The following is a 13,442-nucleotide window of genomic DNA, read 5'->3' on the forward strand; positions in this document are numbered from 1 at the left end:
GGGGGGGGGGGGGGGGTAGGGAGATGTAAGTGGGGAGGTGTCCAACCCTAGACAAGGCTCACCACACTGAAACCAAGAAAATTGATTTTCCCTAATTTAATTAACTAGCAGTGGCTATGGTGTATTTCAAAATGCATACATTTATCTCTGAAAACTCTCCTCCACACCATCAAGTTATACCAAGCTATTCTTTTGCAATAGCTTTATCTTTAAAAAGACAAAGATTAGTTTATCTGTTTCTTAAATCTAGTTGCTCCGTTTTCTGTCTCTATACAGCTTCTCACACATCATGGCTGCTTAGAACAAATAAACTAGCAAACACCTTAGCTGCCGCCTGTTTGTAAGGGGTTGAGGTCGCCTATTAGAATCCAGTATTGGACAGATAAGGTACCGCGGCCTCTTGGTCAAACGCGGTTTCTGGAACGTGAGCGCGCCCTCGTGTGGATCTCCAGGCCCCTGCAAACGGGAAATGGTATCTCGGGTTCGGCTTGCCTTGGGTGGTGGGCACACAAGCTTGCTGTGTTTAGATGAAGTTTTAAAAAAATAGATGGAAACAGAAAGAAAAAAAAAACAGTTTTAAGCTCGTGTAACGATCATACTATTGTGGCACTGACATTTTAACCGATATCTAGAATCCCAAACAAAGGAATCCCCTTCTTAACGAAATTTTTCGATTGTAGGCTTTGTTTCCATTGCATCTTTCACCAAAGGATGCTTTTAAAAGCAATATAATTATATTTCCTTTTGTTTCTTATTATAGAAAGTGCAATAATTTATTTCACAGGGTGGCAAGTTGCTTTCAAATTTAATGAAGGTGTAAGGCTGCACAAAACTCCCTCTTTCAAATGCTTGATTTTAAAACTGCAGTTCTTCATTAAAGCAAAGGGGATCACTATTTAAGACCCTCCGCCAAAATTCTCAGCCCTTCCTAGCTGTAGTGAAAGCAGCTAGCATGCATTTTAATCTAATCAGTATTTTAAAAAAGAAGTTGACTGTTATTGCATTACACAAACGTTTGCAGGGAAATTAAGGTTATTGATCCTGAAATTAGGAATTTTCTTAGATTTATGGTGAGCTCCTGGTATGATTTTGTGTGGTCATAAGTGTGTGTGTGGCTCTGGCTATGTGTGAGCATGTATGTGTGAGAGTGGGTGGCAGCTGAAAATCAAGAAGAACCTTAAGGCTCCTAATTATTCAGAAAGGTTAAAGGTGATGACCTTGACATTTCGGAAGTTCAAAGGCATACATTTATACACTTATTTTTTCCTTCCCAAATAAGGCTTAGCAATTTTTAAAATTGCATTTTGAAATGCATGACTCCTTGGAAGATGCAAGGGATACTGTGCATTTACAGATTTATATTTTGTCTTTGGGCTTAGGAGAGGTTAAGAGTCATAAGATTCACTTCACTCTTTTCAGAGAGAGAGAAACTTTTCTCACTCCTCCAGTTTATTGCACATTGCGGAAATCTCTTTTGGGTCCACCAGAAGGTGTATAATATAACCCAATTAAGCTGTTTAGAACTTTGGCTTTTATGGTGTTGTCTAGACAGTTCAAGGTTTTGTAAACAGCCTGCCTGGCCCTGCAACATAAAGTGCAGTACAGTCCTCACCACATTCTTTAACTTGAAGCGATAAATGCCGCGAGAGGGTCTGCAGCTCCTGGCCCTATTTTAGTGGGGGTGGGGAGGGTTTACCTTCCCTACTTCAGGTCCACTGATGATACCAGCAAGCCCTCTCCACCTACTGATGACTTTCTTTTCGAAAACTTCTCCCTTCAATGGAAGGTTCTAATTTTGGTTTCTTCTTTTAAGGGACTGTGGCTCCTTGTTAGTTTGTAAGAGATCATTTGGATTTTCTAACCAGTTTTTTAAAATGGTTGTTTTCTTTTCAGAAATCCCAAGTACACTAGACTAGGGGTAGGGGTGGGAGTTTGTTTCTTAGGTTTCTGCTGCCCCAGCCTTACTACCTGGAGAAGGCAGCGCCAGCATTTCTTGGTCACATCGTCAATTCAGAAATTCATCACTAACATGATTTTTAAAACCAGTAACCTAGAGGTGGTGGGAGGGAACGACTACCATTGTAGTGGGACTACAAAGTATTTCATTCGATTTTCAGTTGCATAGGTTCTGGCCACTAAAATATCCTAATGAAGCACTAAACCTCGAAGAGGAGAATTCATACAGTGTATTGAAGCTGTAACCTCCATTTTACTAGAAACCATTTATTCGCACAAAAAAAAAAAAAAAAAAAAAAAAAAAACAGTGACTCATGCCTTGATATGACAGACTAAGGGTACATTTCCCAAAGTTTAAATAATCTGCATTCACCGAAGAGGAAGGAAGGGATCTCTTAAAACTCAGAGCAAAACACCAGCGCCTTCTAGCACACCCAACCCGGCCTAACTTCCTACAGACCCCGCCGTCTCCCCACGAGGACTCGGAGAGGGGGAGGGGGAACGACAGCACATTGGCGGTAAAATTGTAAACGGACGTTTGCATTTACCATTTTCCCCTTATTAGGATCCGCTCGGCCAAGTCCCGGCCTCGTCCGCAGGCTGCAGTGGTCGCTGGGAGGTCCCGAGTTGACCGTGGGAAGGAATCGTGAAGTTCCACAGAGAAGAGACGTCATTAAACCCAAGGACATTGGGCCTGCGGAGGGCAGGCTGGTGGGAAGGAGGGTGGGTGAGTGGGGCTGGGGAGGGGGCGCTTCCTGGAGCTCTCAAAATAAGGGGTTTCCAGTGAAATACTGCAGACGGTCTCTGTTCAGTTTCTTTTCTTTCATCCTGCGATTCTGGAACCAGATTTTGACTTGCCGGTCAGTGAGGTTGAGCATCCGAGAGAGTTGAAGTCTTTTCTCTTTGTTTATGTACACGTTAAAGAAAAACTCGCGTTCCAGTTCGCGGATCTGGTACTTGGTATAGGGACAGCGCTTTTTCCGGGACCGCTGGGGGGCCACTGCAAGGCAAAGAGACCAAGGGGTGAGAGAGGCCGCTGCCTGCCAGCCCCCACCCGCCCGCCCGGGCCACTGAGCGAGGGCCAGACCCTGGCCCCGTTGGGGACGTTCTCTGCCGCGGCTGAAAGGCCCTGCCTGCGTCGTGGGGGATGATATATGGGCGGGCACAGGAGACAGTGCGGGCGTGGACATGTGTTCACGCCCGGACACACACACACACACACACACACACACACACACACAACCTGGCACGGAGGTGGGGAAGCAGAGGGCAAAGCAGGCTCTAAAGTGGAACCTGAGGGAAGAGAGACAAGAGCGGACCCGCCGGGGCATCTGCTTGACTCCAGCGGCGCGCGTCAGCTAGCGGCTTGGATAAAGTCCAGTGCAAGGATCAAACTCCCCCACTTCCCCACCCCCCCGCCTCTCTCCCTTAAAAGCAGGAGGCTCGGGTGTACGCACTCACACTGACTTGAAATCTCCCTCCCTCCCTCCATGGTCTCTAGCATCCCCCTGCCCAAAACTGGGAAAAGGCTCTCTACAGCGATTAATGTCCTCCTCCAAGTCTACCTTAAGCCCACCTAAATTGGTTTCCTACCATAAACACGCTTTACAACGGCCCGGGAAATCTTATAGGATGTATAAACCTCTTCGAATGCTTATAAAGTAGCACATAAAACGGTGCAAGCAGAGGGAGGCCCCCGCCACCCCCCCGCCCCAGCGGCCCCCGGGCCCACCGCTCTCCCAGCACCCGGTGCCTACCTGCGCCGCCGCTCTTCTCGGCCCCGCCTCCGCCCGGGGCCCTCGCCGTCGCCACCGCTGCCTTCTGCTGCCCCCTTGGGCTCCGAGCCAGTGGTCGCCTTGGCGCAGGGACTGCCCCCGCTGCCACCAGCCCCGGTCTTGGGGTCGGGTCTTGGGGGTCGCCCCTGTCCGGTCTGCGCCCTCGGGCTGTGGCGGCGCGGGAGGCCCGGGCGGCTGCGGCCCGTGAACGGCGGCCCGGGCGCCGCCTCGTAGGAACTGGTCGAAGCCTTGTGGCATGATGCCTATTGCGTGCCCACCTGCGCTGTAGATAGTTGGCGGCGTCCCGCGGGGCGATGTGGCGGCGGCCCTGGCGCACGACACCGCTTCAGGCGCCTTGAAGAGGCAACGTCCGGCCCGCGCCCCGGCGGGGAGCAACTCGCGCTGCATGGCCGCCTCCTCGGCCAGCCGCGCCGCCGCCGCGGCCCGCCGCAGCTGCCGCGTAGTAGGGAGTCGTAGCCCCCCGCGCCGCCGCTCGCCCCCGCTGCGCCGCCCCCGCTGCCGCCGCCCTCCCGCGCTGCCGCCCGCCGGCCGCCGCCGCGCGTAACGCGCCAATTGGCGCGCTCCAGGCCACGATAGTCGCGAAGGCCCACTTCGTCGCACCGGGCTGGACGTGGGAGCCAGGTTGAGTAGGGGAAAGTCATCTGGCAGGACGACGGTTGGGAAAGGAACGACGGCTTGCTAGCGAAGTCAGACGGGGCCACATAGTAGGCGCAGCCCGGCAGGTACATGCTGGCTGCGCTTTGGCCACACTCGTCAAAGTCGTTCATGGCTCAGCGGCGTGCGCGCCAGCGAGCCCCTGGCCGCTCCCCGCGCAGCCAACCTGAGCCATCGATTGCACAAGAGGCTTGGGCCAGGATCAACTAAGCAAAAATCCCCACCGGGCGCTGACGTGCAATTCATCTTGATTGATTCTGGTGGTAATTATGTCACGTGACGCCATGAAGAGAAATGTCCTTATATCTATATCAACGCTCGCCAACACGCCCTGGGACAGCTCCTGGCGCCGAGACGCTGGGGGCGGATCGGCTGCCCTCTCCCGCCAGCTCTCCCAGGGCGCTCCCTGACCAGGCTGCGCCTCAGGCCGGTCACCTGCGCGCCGCTGGCCGCTGCCACCGCTGGGCGCATCTGCCACCGCCCGAACGGGCCGCCCGCCCGCGTCCGCCCTCCCGCGCCGCTTTAAGTACGCGGACCGAGGCCGGCGGGGAGGAGGAAGGAGGGGGAAGAGGGGGAGGAAGGGGGAAGGGAGAGAAGCAGCGAGCGGAGGGGGGGAGCCCCGGCTCCAGGCTCCCTAGAAGCTAGGAACTAGGTGTGAGGGTGTGAGGTTCCGAACCCCACCCCCCTTACTGCAGCCGCTCCCTCCCCCACGACTCTGCCACCCTCTGCAGCTCACCCGCCTGGGAGCTTGTTGCTTCTTGTTCACCGGGCGGGCGTAATTTCGCCACTCTCCAGGGCGCAGGGAGCCCTGATTTACATATTTCTCTGCCCAGCGCGTTCAGCGCGGAGTGACTTGGGTCTTTCCGGTTCTGCCCCCAGGGGTGCGAGGGCTGACCTCGGAAAAACCTAGGCCACTCACCGCCTAGGCACTCACCCAGGCCGGGGCCTTCGTGCCCTCCCGGCTCTCTTCCCTCCTCTCTGGTTTCCCTCTCTGTTCTTGTCTCTCTTTCTCCTTGCTTGGTCTCTCGTCAGTCTTCTCCCTTCTCTCTCATGACTTCACTTCTCTCCTTCCCCTTCTTTTCCGCTTTCCTTCTTCCTTCCTCTTGCTTTCCCCTCTCCTTTCTCCTGTCTCTCTCTGCCCTCTCATCCTCTCTCCCCTCCTTTCCCCTAAGCTGTGTGTCACTGTCTCTGTCTCTCTCTCTGTTCCTCTCTGCCTTCCCCTTTAGCACTAAAGCCAGGAGGGAGCTCAGCCCGTGGCCCCTGGCCTCCCTAGAATCTGGGGAGTCTGGTGAACAAAAGGATCTGGAGTCCAACTCTCAGGGTGCCTGGCTTCCCGCTGGCTCCCCACAAGAGACAACCCCCTCACACTTGCACCTCCGTCCTCCTCACCCTTCTGCTTTCAGGCCTGGCCTGGGTGCCCGCCTTACACCCAGACCCTTCACTGCTTCGGAGCCCCGCCAAGGCCTGCGCATCCACGCCGCGTTTCCCCGAGGCTCTTCTGGCACCCTTGGGCTGGCATGGTCACTTCAGTCCCTCCCCCAAAATAAGTTGTCTCTCTGAGGGCTCTCAGCGGCGCCTGACTTCCTACTGAAGCCCCTCTGTATCACCTGGCTCTGAGGCAGACTCTTCGCGGGGCACCCCATCCACTCCCCTGAGGCCTTACTCTCCTCCCAGCCTACCGCGACCCTCTCCTAGCCCATGGGTCCAGACGAGGCCTGGGCTCCCACCTCCGAGAGAGAAGACGCTTTTCAAAGGTAAACCGTCCCTTCCCAAACCCAAATCCCAGAACCGAGGGCAGTAGGCTGCCCCTTTCCCCAAGATTCCTCCGCCCAGGCAATCCCAGTGCTGGGGCCTGGGCCTCAGTCCTATACCCAGGGCAGGCGGCGCTGGCTGTGATGCTGGTTCCCTCCCTGGCCCGGGCTGCTGCAGTGCCGGTGCTGTGCGCTCTGCCCACCGTGCGGACAGACAGAGAAAAGGCGGGTGGTCTGAGCTAATATCTATTTTCTGGCTGATGTCCCCCCCTTCCTCTTTTTCTCCTCCCTCCCTTTCTCCCTTCCTCTCTCCTTCCTCCGCCCCTTCCCATGTCTGCTTCCCTCCCCCAACACTGCGCAAATAGGTCTGTGGCGACTGGAGGGCACCGAGCCTACCCCAACTAGAACTGCCCATCTTGTGTGCTCCTTCCCCACAACTGGCACCCCCGCCCAGATTCCAGCTGACATTCTTCTCAACCCAGACCCCCAGCACACGTATCTGCCTCCCCATTTCCATCCCAGGCCCAAGCCTCTCCCTTTAGGACTCGTGGTCGACGCCCCTGGATCTCTCTCCTAAAATGGCTCCCCGGACGCTGCACACTGGCCCTGCGGTAGCTCAGGACCCAGGGCAGCGGCGATGACTTCAATCCGGGTCTTTATGTGTCTGGGGGTTCGCAAAAATTCTCGCACCTTCTCTCTGCTGGCAGCACGGGGTGGGGCGCAGGCAGCCTGGCGCCCCCAGTGTGGAGCCTCCTGACCGCCAAAGAGGGAAATGGGGAGGACGAACCATTCAAGTTCAACGACATGGCGACGGCAGCTCCGGCGGGAGCAGCGATTTGGCGGGGGAGGGTGAGCCAACTGCAGTAGCGCGCCGGTGCACAGGCGAAGGGGGCGGCTGGTCCCTTTCGGCTGCTTAGCGCGGACCCTTGCACCCCGACCCACACCACAACCCAGAGCGCTTTCATTCCAGTCCCAGCCCGCTTGGCTCTTTGGCCCCAACTCCCTCCTAGTTCCTGCCCCCATTCCCGAAACCCAGGGAAAACCGCAGCCTCCGGACCCGCGCGTCCCCGCTCGAGAACCTACCGTGAAGACCCCGGCTCTGTGGCCTTGTCCTTGTCTGCGCGGCCCCACCCGAAACACAGGGAGCGCACCAGGCCTTCGGGGCGCAGCCAGCAGCTCCGCGAGGAAGAGCTTTCCGCACAGCGACGGGACGCGATGCGGTGATTTTGAGCCACCCAAGATAAGACACTAACTTGACCTTAACTTTGTCAGGGCGCCCCTGGTATCTGGAGAACGTGAACAGACACTGTCTGGCAGCTCTCGTAAAAGCTGACTGGGGAAGGGATTCTGAGTCATTTCATTTATTGCCACTACAGTTCTGCAAGAAAGCTTTTCCTCCCTGCCAAACTTTAATTATTTATGCTCTTTTAAGAAACGAAAGAAGAGAAACGCAGGGAAAACACCCAGAGCCAGTTCCTTCCCTGCAGAGTCTTCGGAATGGACTCCTTAAGTCAAGCGACGGGAGAACAAAAATACGAGGAGATCACCTTTGTCTAAGGACAGTGGGGCAGTCGCCTTGCCCTCCCCCACTATCACTGAGGGGGGAATGCAGCTGGGAGAGGCGGGTGAAGGGGCATCCCCCCCACATGAATATTTACAACGATTCCGGATTTCTCTTCCACCCGTCGGCATCCCGGAAGCCTCCCCAGCCCGCCTCCCTGGGGAGAACCCCAGGCCTTAAAAGCGTCCCCGTCCCCGCCGCCCTCTGAGTTTGCAACTGATTGAATGACAGACGAAGCTGGTTTTTTTCTCTTTTTAAAACCGTTTTCTTAGTCAAGAGGCCCGCTTGGACTGCAGCATTTCAGAGGACACATTTGTCTTTCTGAAGGGAAAGTTGAGCACTCAGATTTTAGCGTCCTTTCTCTTCAGCATTTTTTTTCTTACAAATTTCTTAGTGGTTCCAAATCTCTGCGGGAACCCGGGCTATGGAAGGAGACACCAGAGTCGTTGTATTTGTGTCAAATAGCAAACGGGATAGATTTGGAAAAAACTGCTGAACCAAGAGATACGCTTTTATATTTAGAATAATTTAATTTTCTGTGAGGAGTGATCCCATGAATATCCCCTCCCCCCACTCATCCCAGGCTAAAGGAAAAGAACACGATGATTTAATGATATATTTTGGAAAGAAACGGCCTCCATGTTGTCTGTCTTAAGGCCTGGATCTGAGTACGTATGCTTTCCTCCTCCTTCCCCCAGCCTTCAGAGGGCTCAGTGCGGCTTCTGCCTTTGTTCAGTTGTTTTTGAGCAGGCAAACCTCTGAATGCAGAGTCAGACTTGGAGATCCTGCTCTGGGTACCATAGCCTCTATGTGTCCAGCCAGGTGCGGAATCCTTTTGAGCCATAGGGCCTTGGCAGCTCTTGCTTCTTTCTCTCCTATTGAATATATACACATATATGTATATATAGTTGTGTGTGTATGTACAATTAAAGAACAATTAAAAATTTAATTATACACCAAATTTGCTTCTGGGAAGGGGAGTTGAAATGTTGGTTATTTAGTATTAGCGATTCAGTAGTTTTACTAATTCTTCCTCTAGCTAAAAGCTAGTTTCCACCTCCACCAGCTAGGAGCTGGTGTTTGCTAGAAGATGAGTAGCAAGCAGGCCCTGACTTTCCTAGACTGAGCTAGAGGTTCAGATGGACTAGGGAGTTTTGAGGCCCCATTTCCCAAGGGAGTCTGCTGGGCTCCTGGTAAACCGGCTGGTATCAAGGATTTAGCAGGACCTAGCCGGTTCCAGAGAAGCGGGACCAAAACTCCGTGGAGACAGACGGTTTGTTTTGAAATTTGAGGAACCTCAAATCTTTACAGACCCTGAATCTTTACAGACCCTGCAAGCTTTAAAGTTTGAGAATTTAGGCTAAGTGCAGAAGTCCCAGCTTGCAACAAACTGAGAGTCCCCTTAATGTGAGACACACTCACATTTGCCATGGTCCTTCCCTTCTGGATATTCCAAACATATTTGGTTCGAGGCTTTTACACACCATTTCCTGACCGCCTCGGAAGCCATTTTCTCATTTAACGAACAGTCAACACCCGCGGTGAAACAATAGTCAGAAAAGAAAAACGAATTTGGTGGCCTGAAGAACATTAAGGGGGAATCCAAAACATTTTGAAAAATTGACTTCAGCCCCTTGACAGCTTGGCTCAGACCTGAATATTTATTTTCACTCAAAACATTTGTATATATTGTGTCTGATATATACAAGCTACTGTTTTCGACAAAATCAAAACAAAACATGCATGATAACTATTAGATAGCCTAGAAAATGAAATTAGTCTAAACATCAACTGAAGTCAGTTAGGCTAAGGCTCAGGGCTCTCTGTGAGGTGCCCATTCCAGGTTTAGGGCCAGGTCCTCCACTGAAAAGAAATCACCGGACTTTGGGAAGGCATCCTGAATCCTTGGGTTGTGTATCATGCTAGGAGGTGCGAAGGAGGAGTGCTATATGTCAGAAGGAGAGGGAAAAGAGGCAGGGATAGTGGAATGAGCTGGCCAAGGGGAGGCTTTGTTCACTGAGATTAAGGCGGGACACTCCAATACACCCAGAACAACTCCACCTGGCATTTGGGAACCCCTGCCTCCATGAGGCAAGCCTGGCAGGGTCCAGGACCTTGAAGTCTCCACTGGCACAGGCCAGACATGCCTCAGAAGGGGCACAGTAGCTGGGCCTCTGGTAGCGTTGGCAGATGGTGGAGACGGTGAGAGGAACTTCTGGTCCTCTTTGCTTTGTCAAGAGCAGCTAGCCGGGTGGAGAATCTAAGAGATTTCCTTCCCCAACCGTTGACTCTTGAGAAGGATCTTTTGCCTATCCTTTTGGGAGTCCATTAAGGTAATTCAAGAAAGAAAGATGTGCCAACACCTTTACTCACCTCAACTGGAAAGCCATATTTACAGCTGGAGTGTAGCACCCCTCCTCCTCTTGTTCACTCCCTTCTCCTCCCCCTGGATATCTTTCCCTCCTCCCTGTGCAACAGAGCTTCCAACCAGACCAGCAGCTCCTGTCCCCAGAGGTAGGCTCTGGGTATCCAGTTACAGGGTTCATGGGCCTGGCCTAGGCACGTACAAGAAGGTGGGAGTAGGGCAATATTTGCCAGTCTTGTCTGGAGATGGTACTTTGTCTGGAGCCCCAGTCTCTCTCATCCCATCTCAGGAAATGAAGGTTCCACTCTATTCCACCCAGCTGGAGGCGCCGGCCTATTTCACATTTCTCATTTCGAGATATCTCCAAGTTTACCCCAATACCCAGCCCCTCCTCTTCTTTCCCTTTTCCTCTCAAAGTCTGAAGATCTAGTGTGGCTTTTGTCCTCTCAAATCAGCCAGGGCAGACAGGAGGGTGGAGGGTGGATGGTGCCCTTTCTTTTCTCCAGAGTGAAGATACTGGCCTTGCCACAAAGGGCTTCTGCTGCAGAGACCTAATTGTACTCACCGTCCTTTCCATTCCCTCAGGAGGCCTTCCACTCTGAGCCCTAACTAGGCAACTGCTATAGGCTGAAGGGGCTGGAGAGAGGGGGAAAGGTAGAACGAATTGGGTGGAAACAGAAAAATCCAGGTACCAGGGAGCAAGAATGAGCGGTGGGTGCAAATGCCCCAGCCAGGAGCAAGGAGAGGTGGCCTCAGTGCCCCCACGTGGAAGCCTTAAGGCCAGCCAGAGTTGCACTGTACTTCCGCAGGTTTCTCACGGGCTTCTCAGGGACTGAGGAAAGCAAGGAGGCCGAGCTGGCCTGGTCTCTAAATCTCTTGGTGGCTTCTGGGACTAGCAGAGAAGGAACCGAAGGAAAAGCCTTAGCCTTAGCCCCAGATCCCCCTCCCCAAACAAGGCCTCTGTCCAAAAGAGCAGACCCAGCCGGACCCTGGCCACGCGCACGGCTAGTAGAGCGCCAGCGCCTGCTCCCTCAGCACCACGCGCTTCTTCTTCATACGCCTGTTCTGGAACCAGATTTTGACCTGCTGATCGCTGAGGTTCAGCCTATTGGACAATTCCTTGCGTTTCTGCCGGTTGATGAATTCGTTGACGAGGAATTCATTCTCCAACTCCGCAATCTGCTGCTTCGTGTAGGGTTTCCGCTTCTTGCGGGCCCTCCCCGGGGCCGCCCCCCACGGCAGGCCTGCAACACAGCCCCAATCCACGTCAGCCCAGCCCGTTCTCTGTCTAATGCCCGCCCCCAGGCGGCTCACCTCCCCTTACACTCTCCCTTGAACCCCACCTCCCGTCCCGGCCCAAACCGGCCCGGGGAGCATGGGCACCGTTTACCGTCGGGCAGTGAAGGTCGCAGGCAGGAGGCAACGCCCGCCGCCTGCACTGTCATGTTCAAGTTGAGCGGGCCCTTGGTGTCGTCCTTGAAGCCAGGGGCGCAGGGAGCCCCCTGAAGCAGGGTCGCGGAGCCCGGCGTGGCACGACCCACGCCCGCGTAGTCATACTTGGCCGCTTTGAGAGCAGCCACTGCAGGGGCCAGGCTAGACTCGGGGGCGAAGGAAGGCCGGGTACGACCGCGCTCCTCAGGCCCAGCGGCCGCTTCGGGCGCATAGAACTTAGCTTGCTCTTCGGGTCCGTCCTTGGCTGTTGGGGGCTGCAGGCCGAGAGGCCCGGAGCCAGCCAGGTAGGGCTGCGAGAAGCCGCCGAAGGCAGTGGCGCCCGCAGGCTGCGCGGGGGCGCAGGAGGCTGGCGTGGCGGCCCAGGGCAGCGCGCCGCGCGGGTAGGAGATAGGGGGAAGCGCGGCCAACTGGCCGCCATTCGGCCGCAGGTTGGAGAAGTAGAAAGAGTCTGGCGACTGCAAATTCAGAAGCGAGCCCACATAGCCCGCTCTGTAGAGACTGCGCTCACACATCTCCAACAAAGGGCTTCGGCTGCGCTCGCAACAGTATTTAGTTACAACCGGGAATAAGGGGACAGGCTCAGACGATTGGACGAAACTTTGCCTGCAGGTTCTTCAAAGCCGGTCATTTCAGCACCGCCTACATCCCCCCGACCCGTTTTCCCCCCCTTCAGAGTATTATGATAACACCCGCAATGTTCGATGGCGAAAGAAAGACGAGGCTCCCAGCAGAACCAAATCAAGTTGAGCGAAGACTAACTCTCTGAGGGGTTCCAAGCCCGGCTTCGGCAGCTGGGGACATCGGGCAAGAGGGTGCTTCTGCCCAAGTGTCCCTTGGGACTCTTCTTGGCTGTGATTGGCTTTGTGATCCGTTTTCCGCAGGCTTTCTGGGCCCAGCTTGCATCTACAGGCTTTAAGTTCCAGCGGAGGCATTTTCCATTAACCGGCGCCTCGCGACTTGTCCGGAGAGGGCGCGGTCCGGCGGCACCAGGAGCTCTGTCCCTTGGCCTAAGCAATGTCACTCTTACCCCAATCATTCCCACAGAAAGGCTTTCTCCAGAGACCTCTGCCTGGAGATCTGGCAGCAAAGACCCATTCACTGCTTGAGCCCTCAGTCCCAGGCCGCAGACACAAAAAGGGCGTCACAAACTACCCAAGTTTGGGATCCAGGCAGGAGGCCACACTACTCCTGGTTTGTGTTCCCATGGCTAAGAACTCTGATCCTAGGGAAGTTGCCATATAGGTCCATGGAGAATGTCCGCCAGGGAACCCATCAGCTTGATCCACCAATCGTGGCCAATGGCTACATTCCTTTTATCGTCAGGAGTCCTCTCCGGGACTACACACTGCAAACCAGAACTCCGTGGTGTCCCCATCCACCAAGTGGAGGGCAAAGCAGGACGAACTCCCCTGAGTGGGTGTGGAAAGGCAGAAGAGCCAGAGTCACCTGGCCGGGGAAGAGCGGGCGTTCGGAGGCAGCTGGCTAGCAGAGTTCCTCGCCTCAGCGCCCCCAGGGGTGCCGGGGATAAGGAGTTCACGGGTCTGACAAACAGCGAAGTGGGAAGGGCAGCAGTTCTTAGCTGGGAGCGGTGTGCTCAGGCCCCGCCGCTGGCCCTCTTGCCTAGTCCGATCAGCGGACTAGGGGTCCTCCCCCTCCTGCCTCCGATCCCAAGACCCTTGGAGACCCCGTGACCGGCGCCAGTCTCAGCCTGCAGCAGGACCCTCGGTCTGCGAGCCAAGCTGGAATTGGTTAGATCGCGGGCTCCCGCACTGAGACCACACAGGCGCCGCCGGAGGGCAAGACTGACCACCGCGCTGCGACTTTATTGTGTGAGTTATGGCGACCAATTGGGTGGCTCTGGGGAACGCAATCGGCCTCTTCCTCCTGCTCTGGTGGGGGGGGGGGGG

At 54.9% G+C, this 13,442-nt stretch overlaps 2 protein-coding genes across 2 annotated transcripts; both read right to left on the reverse strand.

Annotated features, from left to right (window-relative positions):
- Window positions 1–2,200: 2,200 nt before the first annotated feature.
- Window positions 2,201–4,895, reverse strand: HOXD11 (homeobox D11). The gene is given in 8 exon segments (XM_017868310.1): window positions 2,201–2,956; window positions 3,714–3,751; window positions 3,753–3,859; window positions 3,861–3,937; window positions 3,940–3,964; window positions 3,966–4,175; window positions 4,177–4,203; window positions 4,205–4,895. Coding segments are annotated over 8 exon segments (1,035 nt in total). The 5' UTR covers window positions 4,520–4,895; the 3' UTR covers window positions 2,201–2,720.
- HOXD12 (homeobox D12) lies at window positions 2,204–12,047 on the reverse strand. The gene is made up of 4 exons (XM_017868313.1): window positions 11,474–12,047; window positions 10,092–11,327; window positions 7,241–8,593; window positions 2,204–2,956 (listed from the first exon to the last, which is right to left on the reverse strand). The coding sequence occupies exons 1-2, from the start codon at window positions 12,045–12,047 to the stop codon at window positions 11,089–11,091; spliced, it is 813 nt and encodes a 270-aa protein (XP_017723802.1). The 3' UTR covers window positions 2,204–2,956; window positions 7,241–8,593; window positions 10,092–11,088.
- Window positions 12,048–13,442: the final 1,395 nt, after the last annotated feature.

This window comes from Rhinopithecus bieti, unplaced genomic scaffold (genome assembly GCF_001698545.2).
Source record: "Rhinopithecus bieti isolate Rb0 unplaced genomic scaffold, ASM169854v2 scaffold_3062, whole genome shotgun sequence".
Lineage (NCBI taxonomy): Eukaryota > Metazoa > Chordata > Mammalia > Primates > Cercopithecidae > Rhinopithecus > Rhinopithecus bieti.